Genomic DNA, 24,002 nt, shown 5'->3' on the forward strand with positions numbered 1-24,002 from the left:
TTTTAGCTAAAACAATTTTTGATGAGTTTGATTCAACAAATGCATTTCAATAGTCAGTGTCAATGTCCTGGTCCTGTCTTTTCTTTTCATTTTAAGTCTTACAGGTTGAAGACATGCATATCGAACTGTAAAGATACTCCACCAAGAAACAAACAGACGGCTTTCTTCGCCTCGATTAATAGGTCTCTCGTAGATCCGTAGCTCAAAATGCACATTTTGGGCAAGAATTTGTATTGGCTCTAATCAAGATGGGAAATATGCACATTGGTATTTTTCAGGGCTTGATTGTCTCGCACTTTCCGTGATCGGAGCGTGTGCCTCAGTGAAGGCTAGCCATGGCGGCGCTGAACACTTTCAATCAGGCCCATTCAGCTCGTGTTTGCTAAAACAAAACCTATCAGTGAGACCTGCACAACCCTCATGCTATCCGTCAGCACTTGAATTTACAGTGCTATGCTGGAAATAAGCTGGGCCACCATAGAACAGGTTGGGTGGTTAATATGCCTTGTCATTGCCATTTTCGTACAGCAGAAGAAGTGAATGAAGTAAGAGGCAAGCTGAGCCAATAATATGTGTGCTTATGCATATCTCTTGCCATACCTAGTTGGCAAAGGCGCAAAAGAGAGTCGAAAAAGGCTATTTCTAGTCAATGGTTCTTCAAAATTGAGCACACGGGCAATGGCTTGCAGCTCAGCCAGCCATTTATTGCTTCAATTGCATTAGGAAGTAATAGACGGTCATAGTGTTTTTATTTCCCCTAGAAATTGAAAAAAAAATGGATTGTGGCGTAGGGGGAGGCAAAGTTAGCCATAGAGACAAAAGCTCGTATCAATTTAGATAGTTTAAATAGCCTGTACAATATATAGCACACAGCGCATCATCACGCATTTTCCAACTCATTTGACACCATTTTCCATCAATGCCGTCGCAAACTTTAACCAATTCGGAGGAGTATGAGTTGGCTGTAGACCCAAATCTTGGTCTCGGCCAGCTCTTCTACAATCAGATGAAACGAAGCCCTACATCCACCGCTGTCATTGATAGCGACAAAAGGCTCACCTATCACGAATTGCATTCGAATGCGCTTCGAATCGCGCACTATCTCCGACAGGAGAAAATCAATTTCGAAGAGCCGGTGGGCATTGTTGTCCAACATGGTATCGCAGATGTAGTGGCCCAGATGGCGATCATATATGCCGGCGGTAGCTGTGCGCCAATGGATCCAACGTTGCCAGACACTTTAATCCAAAGTCGGCTTAAAAAGCTTCACGCCAGATACATCCTGGTTGATGAGACCAATAAAGACCGAAGCCTCGGATTCCGCCATTTCGATGTGAGCAGCGAAACACCATGGAAAACCAAGGAACTATGGTTTTCCAACTCAGAGCTTCCTTTCGCAACAACCCTCGAGCATCGAACTCATCTAATTCATACCTCTGGAACAACCAGTGAGCCAAAAGCGGTCCAGATCGCGGCTCGCTCCATCCTGCAAGTCGTGTATCATGCACCCTTTGAAGCGGTCGACGAGACTGATATTGTAGCTCATGTCAACAATACCAGTTTTGACGTTGCATTGTTTGATATATGGGCGCCGCTCTTACGTGGCGCATGTATTGCAGTGCTGAGCAAAGTAACACTGCTTGACCTGCCGGCAATGGCGGCTGCCATCAACCGAATTGGGATTACGATTATGGCCACTACTACCGCTTTGTTAAACCTTGCATCCACGACATATCCCCGTGCGTTTGCGCAATTAAAGACTTGCTTCATTGGCGGCGAAGCGGCAAATGTGGCTGCACTCCAGATAATTCTATCTCAAGGCCCACCTGGTCAGCTTATAAACGCGTATGGTCCCACTGAGTGCTGCATCTTCTGCTTGGCACACAAAATTACGCTCAACGACATTCTGGCTGGAACCGTCAGTATTGGAAAACCAATAGGCAAAACCGTTGCGCGTATCTGTGATGAAGATGAAAACCCCGTCTCCGATGGTGAAGAAGGTGAACTTTGGATCGGGGGCGCAGGTGTGTCGCCTGGTTATGTGGATCAGCTTGAGAAGAATGCGGCCTGTTTCACCACCGTGGAGGAGGCTGGGCAGATTCAACAATTCTATCGCACCGGTGACAGAGTGAGAAGACGAATCTTTGATGGTCAAATCGACTATCTTGGACGCCAAGACCATCAGGTCAAAGTACGTGGGTACCGAATTGAACTCGAAGCGGTCGAAGCTGCCTTGTTGCGAACTGGCCAATTTTCAGAAGCAGTTGCAATGAAAGTCGAAGCCGGAGAGGGAGCTGGGTCCATTCTCGTGGCATTCGCAGTCTCGGCTTCCTCAAAGCCCTATGCCATCCTGAAGGCTGTGGAATCACTCAAGGAAATGCTTCCAGAGTACATGGTACCTCAAATAGAATTGATTTCACAAATGCCTCTCAACAGCCATGCCAAAGTTGACCGAAAGCAACTATCTCAACTTTACCGCCAGCGTTGGTCGAATCACAGTACTTTCAATGCTCACCCGGGTATAGCTATGGCTACAGCTACGATTACAACCCAAGAAAAGCTAGCCAGTCTATGGCGAGACATTCTAGGTCTCCCATCTGTACCTACTGATGCAGATTCTGATTTTTTCCACCTTGGAGCCACATCTCTACAGGCGTCGCTCCTCATTAGTCGTGTACAAAAGTGTTTCAACGCAAGGGTATCGCTGCTGACCCTGTACGACAATTCGACACTCAAAAAGTTGACTGATGTGCTTGAAAATGCCAGTGGCAATGGAGCAAATTGCGAAACTGTCCGTCATGAACAGTCAATTTGGGTCGAAGACACCAAGGTTGCCGACGATCTCGTTCCTCCCACAGGGACGGTGACTGATTGGCGCCGTGATACAGAAGGACGGGTGTTTTTCACCGGCGCCACGGGCTTCGTTGGCGCATTCATGGTAGCAGACCTCCTTCGTATGCGGGAGGTGCATCAAGTGGGATGCTTAGTGCGGGCTTCCAATGCTGAAACAGGGTTGCAGCGTATCAAGAGTGCAATGATGAAATATGGCCAGTGGGAGGAGCGATTTGCGGATAAAATAATGGTCCTTTGCGGTTCATTGGAAGACATCTATCTTGGGCTTGGGCCTGAACGTTTTCATGAAATTGCCAAGTGGGCAAGTGTGATTTTTCACCTGGGAGCTCGTGTGAACTACACTCAACCTTATTCACTGCATCGCCCCGCAAATGTCATTGGTACAAGAAATATCCTGCGTCTTGCATGTGCGGGTCGGAACAAGGCTTTGCACTACGTCTCCAGCATTTCGTGCTTTGGTCCAACCGGCTTTGTAACAGGCACACAAACGATCACTGAGGACGAACCCCTCCTCAAACATGTTGTGGCACTCCCATATGACCATGGTTACGCACAAAGTCAATGGGTCGTGGAGGGATTATTGAGACGAGCTATGGATCGCAATTTCCCTGTGGCCATCTACCGCCCAGGCTTCATCACGGGGCATAGTCGCACAGGCGCTTGTAATCCGGACGACTTCTTTTGTCGTTTGATACATTCTTGCGCCGAGATGGGATATTATCCGTTGCTGCCGAATCAACGCAAAGAATTTGTCCCCGTGGACTATGTCAATGCCACAATCTTACATATTGCGGGTTTGCCAGCGGGTTCATCTTTGGGTCACGCCTATCACATCGTGCCTCCGAGTCGTGCAGTCTCGGTTGATATGAATCATACAATGGAGCTGGTCGGTGCAGCGTCCGGTGGCAGTGGGGGTGTCAAGGGTATACCCTACTCTGAGTGGGTTGAGCTGTTGGGCGAGAAGCTTCCGGGGCGGCTTCAGCCACTTCAGCCGATGTTGGCAGAAAAGGCCCATGGGGCTTTGACTCGGTGGGAGCTGTATGAGAACATGCCGCTGTACGACACCACCAACACTGCCCGGGCTCTAGAAACCTACGCCGGAGGTCTTCGATTTCCGATATTGGATAGAACCCTGATGGAAAAGTATATTCGATGCCTTCATGCTTCTGGGTCAATTTCTGTGTAAAAATACAAGGTTCTTTCATTTCCTAAAAGACAGAATGACCACTTCAATTGCACACTTGAGAACCAGCGTAGCTCTTGGCTTAAATTTCATGAAATATCAAAACCAAACTAAACCAGTGTTGGTTGGGAAGGTATAATATCTTGAAAACATTTCACATATTAGTACTTTGTCGATCGGGTCACAGACTACGTGGACTTCGTCAAATTGCTGCTTGAACATGGGGCTGATCCCAACCCCACAAAGTCTGGTGATCATGATAGCGCCCCACTGACCGAAGCCGTCGATTATGGGAATTTAGAGACTGTCAGACATCTACTAGAATATGGGGCAGCTGCCTCTCCGCAATTCCCTAACATTGAAAGCGCATGTCACCTCGACCCGTGGGAAAGCCCGGTTGAGAGTACTTGGTACTTAGAGTCTCCAATTCGAGAGCAGATGATTGAATTAGCCTTTGCAACACGTCGAAATCAACATGCAAGACCCATCAACCCAAGAAACCATTCTGCACTATGCCGCATTGAAAAACGAAGCATTCGCTGTACGGGTCCTGTTAAAGCATGGAGCCGATTTTGGCATCGCATCATCGAACGGACTCACGGCCTGGGAAATGTCGATGAAGGGTGGTTGTTAAGATGCTATCGTTGGCTGGGCGATCAAGGTGAATAGACAAGACGATATTAGCGGGCAAGACCTGCGGGTCCATTAATCAAGCCTGCTTAGGTATTATTTAAGAAAAGGTTAAAGGTGTAGGCCGTACAATCAATAATTTTCTTACGGTCACTAATATTGAAAATTTGCTATAAACCGGACAACATTCTAAAAAATTCCGAAAGGGTGGCCATGATCCAGGTTCAAAAGAAGGATAGATCTGAATGCTTTCTACATGATTCAATGGTATTGAAGACTACAAATTGTATAATGACTAAATAAGTACAAAGGCAAGTATCATTTGTTATCGAAAAGTCCGGCTGTGATCACGGTCTCAAAAGCCGGAGCACTCGAGGAGTTTTCAAGATAATGCTTTTCCTAAAAGCCTAACCAAGGACACTAGTCACAATTCCATTAGTTCTGCGAATATGGAAAAGAAAGTTCATCATTCTCGAGTGGTAAGGTAGTACGGCTTGTTTCTTGCGCTTGAAGACGGAGAGAGTCTTGTCATATTTATGTAACGAATACTACCTTCCAGGCCTTCAGGTCTAGCTATTGGAGTCATCCGGGTAGCCAATATATACTCAAATAAACGTGGTGAGAATATCTACTCCATTGTCTTAACAAGCGCTGGTCAAATCTCCTCGCTGATGATAACATGATTATTTTCCTGACTAGTATAGACCTGTAAAGAACTCTGATCGGTTGCAAATGAACCCCGAGCAAATTATAGTTGAGTGAGCGAGCTGGTATCACTCGTAAAATCAACCGGTTGGACAGTGGTTCCAGACGCTTCAAGCTTAAATTGAACTTTGTACCTTGTTAACCGCCATATGACGGATTTGCTCCAACATGGGGTGTGTGAACAGCCGTTGTGGGGTTACTGTCAATTAATGCTAAGCCTCTCTTCATCGAATCAAAGCCAACTAGGGGTGACATGAGACTCAAAGTCTCCTCTGTTTTTCTATATTGGGGATTTTGTCTACCTAGTTTTACCTTAAAGTTAGACTTTCATGACTCTGAGATGAAGATTGGGAATCCATACCGAAACCTAGCCCAAGACGAGAGAATTCTTAAGGTGCTTGTGGTAGCCAGGAGAGAAAGACTTATAAATATGTCTTGTCTTTCGGCCTTTAGTCAGGGTCCACGGTTATCTGCTAAACATATCTAAACAGAAAATCTTAAATCAGAAAAGCCCCCAAGCTTCTATCAAGATGCTTATCAAGCTTGCCGTGACAATTGGCCTTTTCTTGGCCGGAGCTCAAGCCCAACAAGCTTCCAATTGCGAATACCAGTCACTTAAGTGCGGCTCGGTATTGCTTGCTGCGCCATATAGTAAGCCGAACTCTCTTTTAGCTGGCAATTAAGATTGTTGAGGAAGACTAACATGAATCTTTTTCTTCCATCAGCTTATACTGAGGCCCAGCTCATCGCTGCTATCAACGACACTTTATCCATCCCTGCTGTGAGCACCGCTCAGGTGTCCACAACCCTATTCCACTGCACCGACATTCTTGGCAGCATCACCGGAAATGCTTTCTGCTTCGCCGGCTGCGACATCAAGCTTGGAACTCGAAACGACCAGTGTATCATGTAGGCGGAGGCTAATTTCATACTCTCTGGATGTCTGTGACAAAGAGAGTCTCCAAGGTGTTGGAGGTTGAAGCAAATGACTGGAGAAATGTGGAGGAATTGCTTCTAACTCTTCGTCCATAGTCTGTGACTAGCATATACCCCCTTCGTGTCCTACGTATAACTATGGGCCACCGGCTTCTTTGGTATGGTAGGCTCGCTAGGCATTCCTTCGCTGCTAGACAAATCTATATTGAGTTACATGTATTCCAACCAAAAAGTTGCCAATATTTAGGACAGCAAAATTCTAGATTGTAATAATCATTTCAGGTAGGTCCAGTGTAGCACCTTGTCGCTCTTAGTCGCTGATAATGTATGCTCGCATGAATACATATTCTCATTTTATACATATAGCCTTTTCCTCAAAGATCTTTGATCGGTTGCTACTTCCTTCTCCTTCTCCTTTTGAACTAGGTCTTGAGATTGATAAGAAACTTGACAAATCTAAATGCGCTGATTTAAGTTTGTATAATTACTTACCAATGAAGGGAAAGAAGAAGGGATGACTCAAAATCATTTAGGAAAGCTGGGCTGTATATTGATAACCTCAGTGGCCCTGGAGCCAAGGAGACATGTCAAGCGTGCATGCATGGTTCATGAACAGCAAAGCAGTATTTATACTGAATGCACCATTCATTGTTCCTGTAATTAATCAATAATTTAGCTTAAAGTATCAAAGTTAAAGCATGGTATATCGTAATATTGACTAAAAGCCCAAGTATTCTATGGTTCCGCGACCAAATTGTCACGGCAAATTGACTTTTGATGAACTCGTTCATGTTGATAATTGAGTCGGATCTTCAGCCTATTATCCACCTTCACTTCTTTGGAATCGAAAACCAAAAATCACTTTGTCGTTTTCTCAGCAACTGGAGTTAACCCCTCTCATTAATTGAATGAGGCAAAGATGGGCTTCAAAAAGCCCGATCCATTTCATTCTTAAGATGGAAGCAGCAGAATCAGCCACAGAGAAAGGCGGAGACATAAACGATCTTCAACGACATCGGTTTATTGGTCGCTGTTGGACAGACACTGCGATCGAAAACCTTCTCCGAACCGAGGAAAAACTCCGCCATATCTTCCAAAAAGAGCTATCTCTTCGCGAAGAGACGAAGGAGCTAGAAAACAGGGAGGCGAAAGACCAGCTTCAAGCCCTAAGCAAGGAGTTTTGGAAAGGTACGCGAGAGTGGTGGAGTCTCCGAAACGAACTTCCCAGCGGCGCCGTAGCTAGGGCATTTAATCTATGGCAGTCTAATCCCAAATAGTATATGCATCAAGTCCTTGTTGAGGACTGTGCGCGGAAGCAAGGATGCTGCTCTCGGGGCTGTGGATGTTGCGTTGATCGCCCGGTGCATGGAAACCGTCAGTCTGCAGTTGGACATTGTACTCTCGAGTGCAAATGCTGTCGTAAAGCTCGCGGGTTTGAGCTCGCGCAAGAAGAACAAACAGAGATATATGGAAAAGTTCAAACTGGACATGCGAATGAACATATGCAGCTGGCGTCGATCTGGGGGTTACAATGAGATCGTCACGAAAGTTCATTTGAACTGATCATAGACGCCCCTATATATGAGGAGCCTCCGAAATACGAGTAGCATGGGTGTGAAAACTGGTGGAATCAACCTTGGAAGTTAGGGTGATAATCAGAAGATCCTGACGCTGGCAGGGAATTTAATTATATTCTATTTGCACGTTTGCGATTTAGAATGGCCCCCTTTGCTTTGTTCATTGCTGGATCTCCTGTTCTTTTTTGCTATTTTTGTTACGTGCAAACACCTAATGTAGGTCTCTATTCATTTCCTTTACTATGTATGATTAGCAAGATAGGGCGTTCGGAGTTTGATGGAAGCTATTCATCGCTAGGAGTCTAATTTATATTTTATATCCAAACGAGTGACTATAGTTGTATAAGATAGATAAAACAAATCTCCCAGGACTTTAGAAAGAATTTATTGAGCGTTTTTGGAGCAAATATATATATTTCCACACCATATATCTCATTATCACATCCACACAGTATGAATGGGATAAAAACTTGATCAGTACCTGGAAAGGGGAGTCATGGTTGGAATACTCGTCGGTCCATTCATTATGCCAGTTGCGCAATCTCCGCCAAAACAGAAAATTTGACATTTCTTAAAACAGGATACTGGCGCGGGGTAAGTCACAGTTACTGTTGTTGTAGAATCGGAAAGCTTGCACTGGTCATCGCGAGTAGGGTCAGGTGTCGCCAGGCACCCATCGACACAAAGACTGTTACCAACAATGCCGCCGTGAATATCTTCGCAGCGATAGATGACTTGAAAAAGTTGAGCAACACTAATTGGAGGGATGGAGGCTGTTTGATTGACAGCGGCAATCAACTCGGCGTTTGTATACCCTTTATCTCCAGTTTTGTCAATTTCCATTACCGTTAATTTATATAGCGTAGGGTTTGCATCCAATTCAAGGGCACCCATACCATATAGTGTGGCGAGAGTAGTGCCACATTTATCGGCTTGATAGATGCAAGGAGTAACGAATGATTGGACTCCCAGTGTGAAGTATAAACAAGCCAGAGGGATCGCGCTCCATGGAATTTCGGGCATCTTGTTTTGCATCTAATGACGATAGTTCCGAGGTAGAAAGTGAATTTCTGATCATGAAAGTTATGGCAGGATAGATCAATATACAATATTTGGTGCTGGAAAATACTTTATCTCGGCCAGTTCTTATTTTCTCCTTTTCTCCCCCCACCCAGTCGCATCTCTTCACTTGGTTCATTTACTAAAGCACTGAGGGTCACACCTGGAAAATGCAACCCCCGAACATAATTTGGTGATGGTGGTGTCATTGTATCCCCTCTCAAGCATTCTTGGTTCGAAAATAAGTTGTTGGACTTGTTCTCACCGTGGGAGTTGGGGTCCGTCGGAAGAGATCGAAGGTTTCAAGCCGAACAGTTGTGCTGCATTGCCTCGTCCGGGGGAATGCCTGGAATGAGAAGCGACAGAACATTCTTGGAGGGATTGTAAGTATTGTACGGAGTAGTATTGTAGTAAATCTAGCCCGATCCATCATGATAGTTCCAAAGTTGGTCCGATCTGCATATTGTCAAGTTCCAAGTACCTGTTGGACAAGTACTACCGCTGCATGTCCATTGTCTCCGAGGGCAAATCGACTGACTTGTTCTCAACCGTACCTAGGGTGTTCCGAATTTCAGACGAGGCACAGATGTCATCTTCGATGGAGATTCACCCCAGTGAGAATTTCGAATCCATAGCTGCAGCTATGAAGAATTTTCGTTGATGCAGATCATCAATCCTGCATACCGCAAGTGTAGCGGTCTAGGCAAAGCGGGCCTAGGCTTCCTCAATAAATACAGTCAATTCAAGCCTCGGACTATAACCCGAGAATTCAGGCAACATTATATCAGATCGACAGAGAATGAGTACTGACATCTCTAGAGACGAGAAAGGTAAAGATTTGAAATCGGATGGATCTGGTAGCGTGGGGTAAAAACAACGCGAAACTCCCCCAGGATCAGGGACCAATTATGCCTGAGGCATCAAGTGGCCATGCAGGTATTGACACTCCCTCAAGAGCTTTCAATAAGTTCTTTTCTGTCATACAAAGTTCGATTATAGGCAAAGAAGAAAGCAAAAACAAAACAAAACAAAACAAAATAACACCGGAAGTTGTGAGATCAGATCGAGGTTGGTTGTGATCCACACGATCTAACAGGACGGCTGAGCCGCTTATCCATTTTGATCTGTTTCTCTTTTTCTCAACTTCCACAACTTCCTCCACAAACACACGACATTTCAATTTGGGATCTATCTTTCTCTTTGTTCATCTTTCAATCTGTGGCTGAGGGGTAATATCGATCTCATAATTCTCTTCATAGTGGGAGCTTGATCCCGCCCGCGCTGAAATCACCCCGCTACAACCTCCGCGTGCTTCTCCCCCTCCCCCTTTACTCCGGTCTCGAAGTACATTTCAATCTCAGCCAAGATGGATCGAGCTATTGCCCGCGCGGTGACCGAAAAGAAACCGGTCCCGGAGATCGATTTCACATTGCATACGATGGAGGACAACACGCAGGTGTCGACAATGGAGCGGGTGGTCAAAGGTAGCAATCCCTGCGATCTTAATCGCTTTCGCAAGATTGTAGTAACCCTGATTATTGACATTTTTTACTGTCAGAGGTCCAAGCGCCCGCCCTGAGTTATCCTCCGGATGATATGTTTTGGTCGCCCGAAGATCCCTCCAAGCCCAATCTCCAGTATCTCAAGCAGCACTTTTATCGCGAAGGTCGTCTTTCAGAAGAGCAGGCACTATGGATTATTCACGCCGGTACACAGGTTTTGAAGGCCGAGCCAAATCTGCTCGAAATGGATGCGCCCATCACAGTGTGTGGTGATGTTCACGGCCAATACTACGATCTGATGAAGCTATTTGAGGTCGGTGGCGATCCTTCGGAAACAAGGTACTTGTTCTTGGGTGACTACGTCGACCGTGGTTATTTCAGTATTGAGGTGCGTTCCTTTTTTTGTTGTGTTAACTAGCGGGGTTTTCCTGACAGTCTTGCTCCACAGTGCGTCCTCTACCTCTGGGCATTGAAGATCTGGTACCCTGATTCGCTGTGGCTACTGCGAGGTAATCACGAATGCCGTCATTTGACAGACTATTTCACCTTCAAGCTGGAGTGCAAGCACAAATATAGTGAGCGGATTTACGAGGCATGCCTCGAGTCTTTCTGTTCGCTGCCGCTGGCGGCTGTTATGAACAAGCAGTTCCTCTGTATCCACGGTGGTCTCAGCCCAGAACTTCATACTCTTGAAGATATTAAAGCTGTACGTACCTGCTGTCTGGGTTGGCATTGGCAGAAAACTTACCAACATATAGATCGATCGCTTCCGTGAACCCCCTACCCATGGGCTCATGTGCGATATCCTTTGGGCCGACCCTCTCGAAGAATTTGGCCAAGAAAAGACCGGCGATTTCTTCATTCATAACAGTGTCCGTGGTTGTTCCTACTTCTTCTCGTATCCAGCCGCTTGTGCGTTTTTGGAAAAGAACAACCTTCTCTCCATTATCCGAGCGCACGAGGCTCAAGATGCCGGGTACCGAATGTATAGGAAGACTAGAACAACTGGTTTCCCAAGTGTCATGACGATTTTCAGTGCCCCCAACTACTTGGATGTTTACAACAATAAGGCGGCTGTCCTCAAATATGAGAACAACGTCATGAACATTCGTCAATTCAACTGCACCCCGCACCCATACTGGCTTCCTAACTTTATGGATGTCTTCACCTGGTCATTGCCGTTCGTTGGTGAGAAGATCACCGACATGCTCATCGCCATTCTCAACACTTGCTCGAAGGAAGAGTTGGAGGATGAGACTCCCACCTCAGTCTCTCCCGTCGAGACAAGCAACCCGATCTCGCCTCCTCCAACGGATCCCGAGTCCAGCGAATTCAAGAGGCGGGCCATCAAGAACAAGATTCTTGCTATTGGCCGTCTTTCTCGTGTGTTCCAAGTTCTCCGTGAGCAATCCGAGAGTGTTACTGAGCTGAAGACGGCGGCTGGCGGTCGTCTACCTGCCGGAACTCTCATGCTAGGCGCAGAGGGTATTAAGCAGGCTATCCATAACTTCGAGGATGCCCGAAAGGTTGATATTCAGAATGAGCATTTGCCTCCTAGCCAAGAAGAGGTCATCGCGAAGAGTGAGGAGAGTCGCCGCGTGGCACTGGAGCGGGCTGAGCATGAGGCTGCCAACGATACCGGGCTTGCCACGGTTGCCCGTCGGATCAGCATGTAAGATTTACAACCCAACTTTACCCCCATACCAGTTCAAAGCTAATCAAGACGTACAGGTCTGCTGGCTCGGCTCGCCCTCGCCCCCGTGCGCGGGATCCTCCTAAGGATGCTTGAAAAGGCCCCAAATATGCCTGATTTGACATTATGACACGACATATCCATTCCTTCCTTCTTTCTGTCCTCCAGCGCACACGCCCTTTGCCCCGACACGATTGATATGATACCCTATCTATCTGCTTGATCCTACCTCTCGTCTGGCGATAAACCTGTGAATCTACAAACATAGCGATCAATAGGACAGTTCAGTTAAATACGTGTGCTTTGCCCCAACCTTTTTACAATGTTTATTAGGTGTATGTAGGCGCTAGTTATGTTTTAGTATAGTTGTTGAAACGTTTTTATTATGAACTCAAACGTAGTAGTCAATCCTATTTTGCGAAACTACCTGGTTCATCAACTATCAAGAATTATGAAACATAGAATGATAAATACCAATACCTAGGTAGGTTGGTGGCAGGACAAAACTTGTAGAATGATGGATGCCAAGCCTTGTTTCCGCGTTCACTTCCGCTCGAACAAGTTCACTGGGCGAGTTTCCTTGCGACCATTGCCCACCACACCTTCACGCCTCAATGGCTCCCAGACTGCGCAGTGCGCTCAAGGGCCTATCGCGTCCGCTGGATGCTAGCTCTGTATTCTACTGCCCATCGTGTGCGATCTGGCGACGGACACTTTCGACGCGGAGCAATCACAGCATCGAGACTGACACACTTCGACGGAGCGCCCGATCTCATAACGCAATCAAGGCATTCAGTACTCGGGGCTTTACCACCTCGTCTGTCATCACTGCGAAGAGCGTTCCCCCGCGATTCAAGGAACTGCACGCGGCCCTCGAAGGGGTCAAGGATGCCGCTCTTGAACAGGTAAACCTCAGTAGGCTACAGCTTGCGCTACGGGGTTTGGAATCCGAGGTGCCTCTCATCAGAGTAGCCGGTAAGTCACTGCGCTATCGATCGGATATGTGTTGCCTTCAGCATCATGCTTGTTCATATAAAAGTGCGTGACACTGATTTCTTCCCGATGTGGAATATAGTCCTCGGATTGAACGATGCGACCTCCGCCCGGAAACTTGTCAGACTCTTGCTTGCGGACCCATTGACACCACGGGAAAACTGGGAAGATATTCTTGACTCATACGATACCGATTCATCCCGCGGGCTATTGATCAGGTACGGACAATCTTTCGTCTAAGACATCTCTTGGACCTAGTACTGACGCCAATCTTTGTTCTACAGGTATGGCGAAATCTCAGAATCAATCCCTAATGACCTACTACCTACGATATCCGTGCCATCGCCCATACTCAAGAAAGGCAACTTGGAGATCCTGGTCAGCACACTAGGCTCTGAGACCACCCATAACGCCGCTACTTTTAACGCCGACACGTTCCTTGTCCCCACAGTGACCATCCAGACCTCTCATTCAGGTCGGCATAACTTTGTGCGGTATCCCGTGCACCGCACTATCGTGTGCGGAAGCGGAGTTGATGGCCTCCTATCATACAGTACAATGATCGGCCGCTCAAGCCTGAAAAATGAAGTTTCTTCAATTCGCGGAGCCATCGAACTCGCCGTGGCAGATCAACAATCCTCTAACGAGCGAGTTTCTTTAGTAGATGTTGAGCGCGCCAGTACAGCACTGGACAAATTTCGCGAATCTGTTCACAATGCCTCAGACTACGAGCGTGGGTGGAATGGCAGTGGTGTGCAACCGCTTATCGACTGGCTGGCAACTTCCTCGGAGACACCGACTGGAGATACCCTGAACCCAGTATTGGTCCCTCTAGTGGAGTCCATTCTTGACTCTGCCGACGCGAGCGTGCTTGTCCGAGATGCCAAGGCACTACGTGATCAAACAGCAGGCGTGGCCCCTGAAGAGCTTCGGTCCACTCTGAACCGCGGCATCACGACATGGGCAGAGCGAGCTCACTCCGAGCTTCGTAGTTCCCTCGAAGAAGGTCTGGCCAGCCCACGCTGGCGAGGTCTCGCCTGGTGGAAGCTCTTCTGGCGCGTCGACGACGTGAGTATGATCACATCCGAGATCTTGGACAAGAAGTTCCTCCGTCGGGCCGAGCGAGAGGTCATCTGGACCGCGGGCAAGTACCAGCAGGCCGGCCTGCTGGAGGAGCCTTCCCCTTCAAGCCCGGCCCAATCGGCCGCAGCGCCCTGGCCAACTCAAATAACCGACCTTCGCACTAAACTCCTTACCACCACTGTGCCATCTCTTCAAGCTCTCGCCCAGAGCCTGGTGCTCTTCAGCGTGTCCACCACAACCCTGACTTCTGCTCTCTCTGCTTTGACATATGTCGCTATTCCCTCCGCTGGTGTATACGAGTCATGCACTCTTGCCGCCGTTGGTCTGATCTACTCTGTTCGCCGACAACAGAAGCGATGGGATGCCGCCCGCACATTTTGGGAAGAAGAAGTCCGTGAGGAAGGGCGGACGTCTTTGTTGGAAACTGAAGCTTCTCTTCGCGAGATCGTGCGTGATGGCGGCAAGGCTGTTGAAGATCTGTCAGATCCCCGTCCACGAGAGAGTGTCGCAAGGGCGAGAAAGGCCCTGGAAGAAGTGAAGGCTTGATTTGCACTATAGCACAGTCGGCTGTATATGTATTTCCCTGTTAGATTAGACGCCTAGAGCTACAACCTACTCTGCTATGTATACCATATTTTATGATCCCTTTCTTGCTCATCACTCGCCAAACCCGCCGCCAAGAGCTTGCGATATGTTTGAAACAGCATTGGACTTTTCAAACTTCGTCTCATCAACACAATATGTTGCATTCGTTCGCATAGTATATCGCTCTCACTGTTCCATGAGTATAATACAATAAATGGCTCCTGAAACCTCTAGTGCCATTCCAGTTCCCATAGTTCGGCCAAATCTCAACACCGGAAACAAAACGCCTCACAGCTATTTTTGCCAGCCAAGTCCACAGCAGATCTTAATCGATGATCCACATGAACTCATATCTCGAACGAGTACCGGTGGGCCAGCGGGCCAGACACTATTAAGCTTCACGTTCTCAGCATGGTCGTTTCATCCTGGACATGTTCATCTGAGACATTAGACCGAAACAAGAAACCGGATTATCTGAGGAATAGGAATAGCGTCCTGGACCTTTGTTGTCTGCGTTAACGGAAGGCTGTTTGATACATATGCACGGCTCCCGGCCTTGAAATTTGGTAATATATTTCCCAAGTACTCCGATAGGTGGGAGATATGTATTTACATATCACACCTTTGCCGGCCACTTTATTATTCTTAAAAAATTATAGATATAACCATCACATCGCCTACAAGAGTATATCAAACAGGGGTCAAGATAAATTATGGGTCGTTTCAGGATGCGCCAAGCGGTCCAATCCCAACGCCGAGCGTGGGCCTGCCCGAGACGGTGGACGTTGGGCTAGTGACTTAGTTCAGGAACGCGCTGTTCGTTCCAGCGTCTCAGATATCGACTTCAAGTCTTTTAGCGGGACGCAACACTGGCAATCACCCACCTTTATCTTGGTTCTTGGAAAGAATCCTCTCATTTTTCTCTCGCCCAGCCTCTTGGGTTCTCTCTGACTCCGCCAGATTACCCCCAAGGATGGGGATTCATCTTGATTTCGGATGAACGCCCAATCGAAATTAAGAGGGCTGTGGAGGGGGCATTCAGGCAGTTGGTTTAATGATTACGAGCCTTCATAGTGTCTACCTAATATCCAGGATCTCAAGGGATTGGTCGAGTCATTAAACTCAAGCCCCTCTTCTAGCATAATGTCCTACAATATACTAGGACTAAGGGGAATCAGGATCTAATTATTGAGGGCCTTGTACGGAGTACATTTTGCCCCTTCTCTATCTGAAGTACTTGATCCCCCTCATCTGCCTTGTCTGCTCCTTCATCTCATTTCTTGGTCGTCGGCTTCACTTCGCGTCCTGTCCTTTCTTTTTGCCTATCCCAGGGTCTGTCATTCGTTCATACCACTTCACTACACTCATTTTCCTTCGAAACTGTTTATTTCAAGATTATTTGCAGTAACTACAGTTATTTGCATATTTATATGTGAGTCTAAATCCTTTGGAAGAGATAAAAATTAGATTTGTGGCTTATGGAATGACCCCTCTAGGAATCAATAGTACAATTAAGGCTTCCAACGGCGATCCTCTTTGTTTATTGACGTCAATAGAACGCGCTAAGCCAGTAAGTTGCATACCTTCATACCCTTTTCTCCCAACGTCTATCATCCCTCGTACAAAGGAGGGGTGGCGGCACAAGCAAGGGGTCATTCCTCTAGTGCCCCGATTGATCTCCCATATTCTCGAATTGGAGCGTTTGGATGACGATTGATTGGCCACTTGGAATCTCCGGTCTGCGACATGAGGGATCTGTGCTAGATGCCTTGCAGTTGAAAAACAATGCGTGGGAAGCTCCGTTCAACTGACATATTGCTTAGCATCTATCGACACCCATCGACACGCCAACTATTGCCTCTCACTATTTCTTTGTTTAACGCCTAGCCGGTTGATTCGGTGCTCCTGGCGAGTCTTTCGTTGATCAATTCTCTGAGAACCTTCATTCCTTCATCCTCAATCGCCGAGCCCGTGGACGCGGCTCAATTGCAATCGCAACATGCAGGACATTCGACTCACGGCCATCTTGATGGCCTGCTTTACGCTCTTTCCGTCCTATGCAACTGCATTCTGGCGTCTTCCTTGCCGTGGAAGATCTGGTGTCGCCCGGCTCGACCCCATTGTGGACCCAGGCAAAGTCGCCGGTCACGTTCATGCTATTCATGGAGCTGGAAGTAAGCACAGTTTGTTTTGAATAAGTTTGTTGACATATTTGCTAATTGTTGGCTAGACTTCGGCATGAGCTCTGACCAGGACTCGCTCCAAGAGTCTGATTGTACATCGTGCGCAGTGACTCAAGATAAATCTGCTTACTGGACTCCCGCTTTGTACTTCATGCACACCAACGGTAGTGCCGAATTGGTTGAGGAGGTTGGAGGCATGCTCGCGTGAGTTATACCTAATCATTCACTATGTAATCTTCCTAACATCGCCTTTCTAGCTACTATCTGCTCTATGGAGAGAAGGTTACCGCGTTCCCCAAGAACTTCCGAATGCTGGCAGGAGACCCCTACCAGCGCAACTTTACGTGGCCAGTTCCCGATCCTCCCAAGTCCTCTTGGAGTGGCGCTCAAGCCTCACAGGCTGCCTTGCGCCAGAAAGCACTCGGCTTCAACTGCTTGAACTATCAGACTACCGCCGAAGCCTCTCTGTACCGCCATTTCTTGCCCAACAAGACTTACCTGGATGAGCATTGCACCGATGGTGTTCGATTCGAATTGATGTTCCCATCTTGCTGGAATGGTGTGGATACGGACTCCGATGATCACCAATCCCATGTCGCGTATCCATCGCTGGTCATGGACGGTACTTGCCCCGAGGGGTACGAGACTCGCTTGGTATCACTCTTCTATGAAACCATCTGGAACACTTATGCTTTCAAGGACGTGGATGGGTACTTCGCGCTTGCCAATGGTGATCCCACTGGATATGGATACCATGGTGACTTTATGCAGGCCTGGGATGACGGTGTGCTGCAGGAGGCCGTTGACACTTGCACAAGTGAAACTGGCCTGGTTGGCGACTGCGAAATCTTCGACATCCAGACAGAAACAGAGCAGCAGCAATGTGAACTCAAGGTGCCATCAGCATTGAAGCACGAAAATGTCTTCATGCACGCTGACGGATTGCCGGGTACAATGCCTATCGCATGGGGTCCAGCCTACGCCACGATGGATATGGGCTCCGGAGCTGCATCAACAACAACCACTGCAACCACTGCTGCCGGTCTTGTTCCAACTCTCTCGATCCCCTCGATTCCCACTCTCTCACTTGGTGGTGGTATTTCGATCGATGCAGGTAATCTGCTTGAAAATTTCCATGCCGCCAACACTGCCGCCAACACTGCCGCAGCTCCCACGACTACTTTCACTTCGACTTCCAGTCCTACCCCGACCCCGACCCCAACTACTTCCATCACTGTCGACACTCTCACAGAGGAGATCATTTATCTTCAGCGCGATATTATCGTTTTGATTGATGAGGAAGGCGTCCCTTACACGACCAGCACGGGTGGCGTACGCACTGTCTCTACAGCTATTACTACGGTCACTGAAACATCTACTGCCATTTCTTACGTGAAGAAAGACACCGTACCCGAACCTGTGGAGTTGGAGCAGCCTTCTCGCCATGCGCGTAGACATCATCACCGCCACGGTCGCTCACACAACACCATTTAAAGACATTGCGGTTGCTCGAAACTGAAACTGAAAAGTACGCAGAGCGTCATCTTTCCTGTCGTCACCTTGGCCGACGGGACATATCCCGCGCTTCTACTCCAAGTCGAGTTGTGAACTTGCTGGATTGTGACCTAGGGGCTTTCATTCATGTATATTTATTGTTTCTGATTGTTGGACATTCTCCAATCAGGCAGGGGAGAGTGAATTGACCATACTGTCATTCTCGTGATAGGAATTTAAATACGTCATGCCCGGTACACTATTGACATGCATTAGCCCGATAATCAACGAATCTATGTATCAGATACAAGCTTCTTCACTTCTAGCCTACATCCTTTTGTCTCCTTTTTCGCATCCATTTGCATATCTCTCAACTCGGACCCGCTGCCCCTATATCTCGCCTGGCATAAAGGATGGTGTCTTAGAGGGGACAACAGCGATGCATGTCTCGGCCGAACCCAAGCCCTCGCATACCCCAGAACGTTTCATCTCAATTCGTTCCTCGGTGGATGTCTCAGCATCTCCGCGAAGCAAATATCAGCTTATCTTGATTGTGTACGCAACGATAATGCTGTGCATTTTCTGTGTGACAATCCTGTAGGACCGATGGGACATCACTGCAGCTTGATAACGGGAGCACAGCAGCTGATTCTGAGACAAAACGAACGATGAAGGCCTGGAAGGTGACGATGTTTGAGGTTACTTGGTATGTTTTGCCGTTGAGAATCAACCAATTCTCAATGAATGATTGAACACGGGGTTGCAACGATCTTGCAGCGAACTCTATCGCCGTCAAGCCACCTGTCTGTGTGTAGCACATCGAATTGCGTAACATGCAATCCAGACCTCTGAGTTAGTGCCATTTGGCCCAGGCCCTGTCTAATTGTCAGTTATTGACCAGGATGATCGCTGACCCCGCTACCTCGGGAAATACTTCCTGTGTAGTATGGATTAGGGTTTTCTTTATTACTCTGCAAAGACTAGACTACTATTTTTATAAAATCATGTCCAGCTACCTAGTTACTTTTTTGCGTTCATTTTGCTCTTGAATGATTTGCTTCTAGCCCAATGACGGCGATAATCAAAGGGTTGCATGCAATTCTTGCCACCAGGTAGTATGAGGTGAGCGCCTCATGTCTCTGATGCGCTAGCAAAGTTCTATTGCTTTGAATCTGCCAAGCCAAATGAGCTCTTTTCAAACTTTGATCGGTTGAGAAAAGAACATATTGGGCTGGGTTGAGCTGGTACCAGTGTTGATCTGCTGCAGTATAAGACAGATTCTTGATCACTCGAAGATCAAGCCAGCTTCCCTTGCCCAGATTACACACCATACCCTCTAACAAAGCCAAATCAGCTCCTGCCTCTGTTGACACACATTGAGGCTACCGATATGGAGTCATTTTGTCATTACTTCCTCTTCATCTCCTTGCTCCTCTCTGTTGTAATCGCTATTCCTCAGCAAACGGCTGCACTCGCTACAACTGCAGCCCCGGCCACAATCACCCAAGGCCCCGAGCTCAGATGCTTAGAGGGAAAAACCGCCGTATATACGACTGATTGTACATTGGGTACTCCGGTGTCGTATTGCTTCAGCCAGGAGCCTCCGATCCAATGCTCGTCGGGATTCTTCCCGTCGGTTTGGCATCCAGAGCATTGCATGGAGCAGTCAACCTGTTTCCCTCTCAAGGCTTCCTGGATTACAACCAAGTGTTCCAATGGCGCGATTGCGTATTCGACGTCGACTCTATACGAAGGCACTCTGGCGGGTGGAGAATCGACCACCATTAAGTGTAAGAAATCCTTTTTTCCACTCTCTTGCTTCCATTTAGTTTTCTCCCAGGTAGAGATCGAACATCTTTTTGACTCTTTTGTCTCGTTTTAATAGGTGTCTCCTGCTCTTGTAATGAGGATCAATGGTATAGCACGACGCGCCTGGCCGGACGTTCCAACTATGAAACCTTCTGCATGCCGCACAGCTGGTGTCCACGGGGGATGACTACTACCTCCTCAGTCAATAGTTATTGCGCTACTCAGCCGGCGAGCGTTTGCTCAGATATCCCTCTAGTCACCGAACTTTGCGAATGCGCTCACGCGGGCCAGACCCCAGTATATCCCGACTGGCCCGGTGCTCAACCGACTGGTTGTGAATTTTGATTGAGATATGAAGGACACACGGAAGTGATGATTATTTTGAATGTTCTTGATGGAAATTTGGTGAATCGGAGAGATATACGGTTGTAGCCGATAGCCGGTGATTCGTTTGAGGCGCAATATGGTCTCCATTCAACGTCCTTCACTTTGTAATGTTTAATTAATGCCGTCTGAGTTTCTTTTTGACTATTTCTGACCTCTATGTCTTGTTCGTTTGAAAATAAGAGTCAGATATTGAATCATGCAGAATCGACTGAATTGCTCTACCCCCAATGGCATCACGTATCCACTCCATGTGTAACCGTTCACTAGTCAAAAATGTCATTGTACCACATATTGCACAATTCCGCGTTTGTTCTCCATATTTCGGTGTAAACTGATCCTTCAAGCCACAATGCTTAGTCAAATGGTTCCATAGTCTTCGAAATCAATTAGCCTAAACTGACAATGCCCCAGTTTTCCAGCGCCGTGGGGGTCCAAGCCCGTTTCGGCGTCCCAATGAGGGAAACGGTGCAGTCCCGGATGCCGTCTCTTAACCCCGCATCGGCCCGTTTACCCCCTGCCTTGGACATAAAAAGGGTCTATCCCTGCACATGCATGCAATTAACTATCTAACTCTGCCTTTACTATCTATATACTGTTCAAAATGTCCGACGCCCTTCCTGAGATGCAGTACCGTTTCCTCGGCCGGACGGGATTAAAGGTCTCGGTCATCTCGCTTGGTAGCTGGCTCACATACGGCGGACATGTCGGAAATGGTATGACGAAAGTGTCTGGGTGGAATTGAAAAAGATCCTAACGGACTATAGAAACTGCCCTTGAGTGCATGAAGGTCGCATATGACGCCGGTGTCAACTTCTTCGATACAGCCGAGGTATACTCAGGCGGCCAGTCGGAGATTGTGCTCGGTGAAGCAATCAAGAAGTTCGGCTGGAAGCAAAACGACCTTGTCATCTCCACCAAGGTAAGCAAAATATTTCTCCGGTATTGCTACGCTATTTCTTCCAATACTAACATATTTCCTAGATCTACTGGGGCAAGGCCAACAGCGCCAACCCGGACAAACCACTTAACAACAATGGACTCTCGCGCAAGCATATCATAGAGGGCATGAACCTCTCTCTCCAACGTCTCGACCTGCCATACGTGGATGTGGTCTACGCACACCGTCCAGACCGTGACACCCCCATGGAAGAAATCGTCCGCGGCTTCAACTACCTGCTGGACCACGGCAAGGCCTTCTACTGGGGAACTTCGGAGTGGTCCGCAAGCGAGATTTCCGATGCGTGGAGAATCGCCGACAGACTCGGCCTTGTCGGCCCAGTCGTCGAGCAGCCACAGTATAACCTTCTCGTGCGCGAGCGCGTGGAGAAGGAGTACCGCTGGTTGTATGATGCCCACGGGCTCGGTCTGACAGTATTTTCGCCGCTGAAGGGTGGTGTCTTGACAGGCAAGTATAATGATGTTTCTGCGCCACCTGAGGGGTCACGGTTGGCGGAATCGAACGATAATTACGTAAAGGGCCTGCGCAAGACTGTGGGCGATGATACTTGGCAGCGACAGTTGGATCAGGTTGCGGCGTTGAAACCTGTTGCCGAGGAATTGGGGATTTCCACGGCACAGTTGGCCCTTGCGTGGATCTTGAAGAACCCTAATATCTCGTCCATGATCACGGGTGCGTCGCGGCCGCAGCAGGTTCTTGATAACATTCGAGCTTTGGCGGTTGTGGATAAATTGACCGAGGAGGTCATTGAAAAGATTGAAGCTGCTGTTGAAAATAAGCCTGATGTTGATAGTAGACGGTTTTAGATGCACCTTTTAGAGAAATGATATCGTCCATGCTCGGCTTGACTCAAAAAAGTGATTCAAACAATATCAGGTCCTCATCGTGGTCATTGATCATCGTTCATGTATCCATCAAAGACGTTGATTTGAGGCTTACGTCCTATATCGCGATGACCATGAATATTCATTCGCAATTGTGACTTGCCCCTGGTGTGGTATCTCTCCCGCAAGAAGAGTGAATCAACCCACTCCTTCCAACACCTCTAAAGACGTGATAGATCAATGACTGAGATAGATTGGAAATTGGATGTCATTTTCGGCAGATCCGTAAAGCGAGAGTCCAGATTCCAGGTTGATCGGTAAGTGTAAAAGTCCACAGAGAAAGGAGTAACATTATCCAGTTCTTGATATTTCAACGTTGCCCGCAGTTTTGGCAAATGGCGGAATTGAGGAATCTAGATACACTTTCCACCATCAACCACCATTTCATGTCCGTTGATGAAACGGCCTTCATCGCTAGCCAAAAAAAGACACGTGTTGGCAATATCATCCGCTTCAGCAAGACGGCCTAGCGGAACATTTCCGATGAATTTTTCTCTGTTCTCCGGGGTGTCTTCCATTCCAGTAAACATCGAGAAAAGCCCAGTCCCGGAGAGAAGAGGCGCAACGCTGTTGACACGAATATTGTGGGGGCCATATTCAGCAGCGAGACCTTTGGTGGCCTATGTAGATGAACAATCAGCGACGTCTTTGCATTCTCGACATATCCACAACTCACATTTGTCACTGCTCCCTTGGAGGCATTATACCAAACCAACCCAGGTCGCGGCCGGCTAGCTCCCGTGGAGGAGATATTGATAAAAGATCCACCTTGGCCTTGCTCGATAAAATGCGGCATGGAGGTCTTTGCAGCTAGGTAAATGCTCTTCACATTGACTTTGAAAACACGCTCCCACTCATCATCTGTGACCTCCACTGTGGGCTACCAGATAGTCACATAGTCAGCGTTTGGTCGTCGTCATGCCATACAATAACTCACCTTGTTTCGATAAGTAGTTCCAGCATTATTCACCAACACATCAATTCGTCCATACTTCACAAACGCCAAATCCAAGACCGCCTTCCAGTCAGCTTCCTGAGTGACGTCCATGCGCTGGAAAATCAGATTACTAGGATTCTGCGCGGCCACCTTCTCGCCACCCTCGACGTTGATATCGGTGACGATTACTTTAGCGCCCTCTTCGCCGAAGCGTCTAGCAATTGCTGCACCGAAGCCTGAGCCTCCTCCTGTCATAGAGAAATGGGAATCAGATAAAAGCAAGCTTCAATTGTAGTAGTATCTCTCTCACCGGTGACGATAGCAACCTTGCCTTGGAGTCTTGAGCTTTGGGACATTTTTGTACTTTTTCGAGGAAAATTGCAAATCAGAAGTGCTTCTAAGAGAGAAGACAGAGTTGATTCAAGATGATCAGGGGACTTATAGGTGAAAGAGGGGTTCGGTCAGACAAAAGAACAATCGGAGTGAAATCCGAGGTACTTTTCCCCGCATCAAAAGCTATCAACATCAACTATATGTATAAAGCCTTTATG

General features: G+C 47.6%; 9 protein-coding genes across 9 annotated transcripts; 8 read left to right on the forward strand and 1 right to left on the reverse strand.

Moving 5' to 3' along the window:
* Positions 1-919: 919 nt before the first annotated feature.
* Positions 920-4,039, forward strand: N7529_011080 (non-ribosomal peptide synthetase; the record flags this gene model as incomplete). The annotated part of the gene is made up of 1 exon (XM_057246606.1): positions 920-4,039. The coding sequence occupies one exon, from the start codon at positions 920-922 to the stop codon at positions 4,037-4,039; it is 3,120 nt and encodes a 1,039-aa protein (XP_057091955.1).
* Positions 4,040-5,901: 1,862 nt separating this feature from the next.
* Positions 5,902-6,284, forward strand: N7529_011081 (uncharacterized protein; the record flags this gene model as incomplete). Its single annotated transcript, XM_057246607.1, has 2 exons — positions 5,902-6,022; positions 6,097-6,284. 2 exons carry the CDS (start codon positions 5,902-5,904, stop codon positions 6,282-6,284), a joined length of 309 nt encoding a protein of 102 aa, XP_057091956.1.
* A 979-nt stretch (positions 6,285-7,263) lies between these two features.
* Positions 7,264-7,870, forward strand: N7529_011082 (uncharacterized protein; the record flags this gene model as incomplete). Its single annotated transcript, XM_057246608.1, has 2 exons — positions 7,264-7,542; positions 7,598-7,870. The coding sequence occupies 2 exons, from the start codon at positions 7,264-7,266 to the stop codon at positions 7,868-7,870; spliced, it is 552 nt and encodes a 183-aa protein (XP_057091957.1).
* Positions 7,871-10,309: 2,439 nt separating this feature from the next.
* N7529_011083 (serine/threonine-protein phosphatase 2B catalytic subunit) lies at positions 10,310-12,234 on the forward strand (the record flags this gene model as incomplete). Its single annotated transcript, XM_057246609.1, has 5 exons — positions 10,310-10,427; positions 10,502-10,833; positions 10,894-11,151; positions 11,204-12,117; positions 12,177-12,234. 5 exons carry the CDS (start codon positions 10,310-10,312, stop codon positions 12,232-12,234), a joined length of 1,680 nt encoding a protein of 559 aa, XP_057091958.1.
* A 425-nt stretch (positions 12,235-12,659) lies between these two features.
* Positions 12,660-14,760, forward strand: N7529_011084 (uncharacterized protein; the record flags this gene model as incomplete). The annotated part of the gene is made up of 3 exons (XM_057246610.1): positions 12,660-13,113; positions 13,214-13,349; positions 13,416-14,760. 3 exons carry the CDS (start codon positions 12,660-12,662, stop codon positions 14,758-14,760), a joined length of 1,935 nt encoding a protein of 644 aa, XP_057091959.1.
* A 2,038-nt stretch (positions 14,761-16,798) lies between these two features.
* N7529_011085 (DUF1996 domain-containing protein) lies at positions 16,799-18,476 on the forward strand (the record flags this gene model as incomplete). Its single annotated transcript, XM_057246611.1, has 3 exons — positions 16,799-16,973; positions 17,030-17,186; positions 17,240-18,476. The coding sequence occupies 3 exons, from the start codon at positions 16,799-16,801 to the stop codon at positions 18,474-18,476; spliced, it is 1,569 nt and encodes a 522-aa protein (XP_057091960.1).
* A 1,390-nt stretch (positions 18,477-19,866) lies between these two features.
* Positions 19,867-20,630, forward strand: N7529_011086 (uncharacterized protein; the record flags this gene model as incomplete). Its single annotated transcript, XM_057246612.1, has 2 exons — positions 19,867-20,266; positions 20,362-20,630. 2 exons carry the CDS (start codon positions 19,867-19,869, stop codon positions 20,628-20,630), a joined length of 669 nt encoding a protein of 222 aa, XP_057091961.1.
* Positions 20,631-21,273: 643 nt separating this feature from the next.
* On the forward strand, positions 21,274-22,436 carry N7529_011087 (uncharacterized protein; the record flags this gene model as incomplete). The annotated part of the gene is made up of 3 exons (XM_057246613.1): positions 21,274-21,385; positions 21,437-21,591; positions 21,654-22,436. 3 exons carry the CDS (start codon positions 21,274-21,276, stop codon positions 22,434-22,436), a joined length of 1,050 nt encoding a protein of 349 aa, XP_057091962.1.
* A 431-nt stretch (positions 22,437-22,867) lies between these two features.
* Positions 22,868-23,807, reverse strand: N7529_011088 (SDR family oxidoreductase; the record flags this gene model as incomplete). Its single annotated transcript, XM_057246614.1, has 4 exons — positions 22,868-23,134; positions 23,191-23,394; positions 23,452-23,699; positions 23,762-23,807. The coding sequence occupies 4 exons, from the start codon at positions 23,805-23,807 to the stop codon at positions 22,868-22,870; spliced, it is 765 nt and encodes a 254-aa protein (XP_057091963.1).
* Between the last annotated feature and the right edge of the window lie 195 nt (positions 23,808-24,002).

The sequence above is a fragment of the Penicillium soppii genome, assembly GCF_028829465.1.
Source record: "Penicillium soppii strain IBT 18220 chromosome Unknown utg000010l, whole genome shotgun sequence".
NCBI lineage: Eukaryota > Fungi > Ascomycota > Eurotiomycetes > Eurotiales > Aspergillaceae > Penicillium > Penicillium soppii.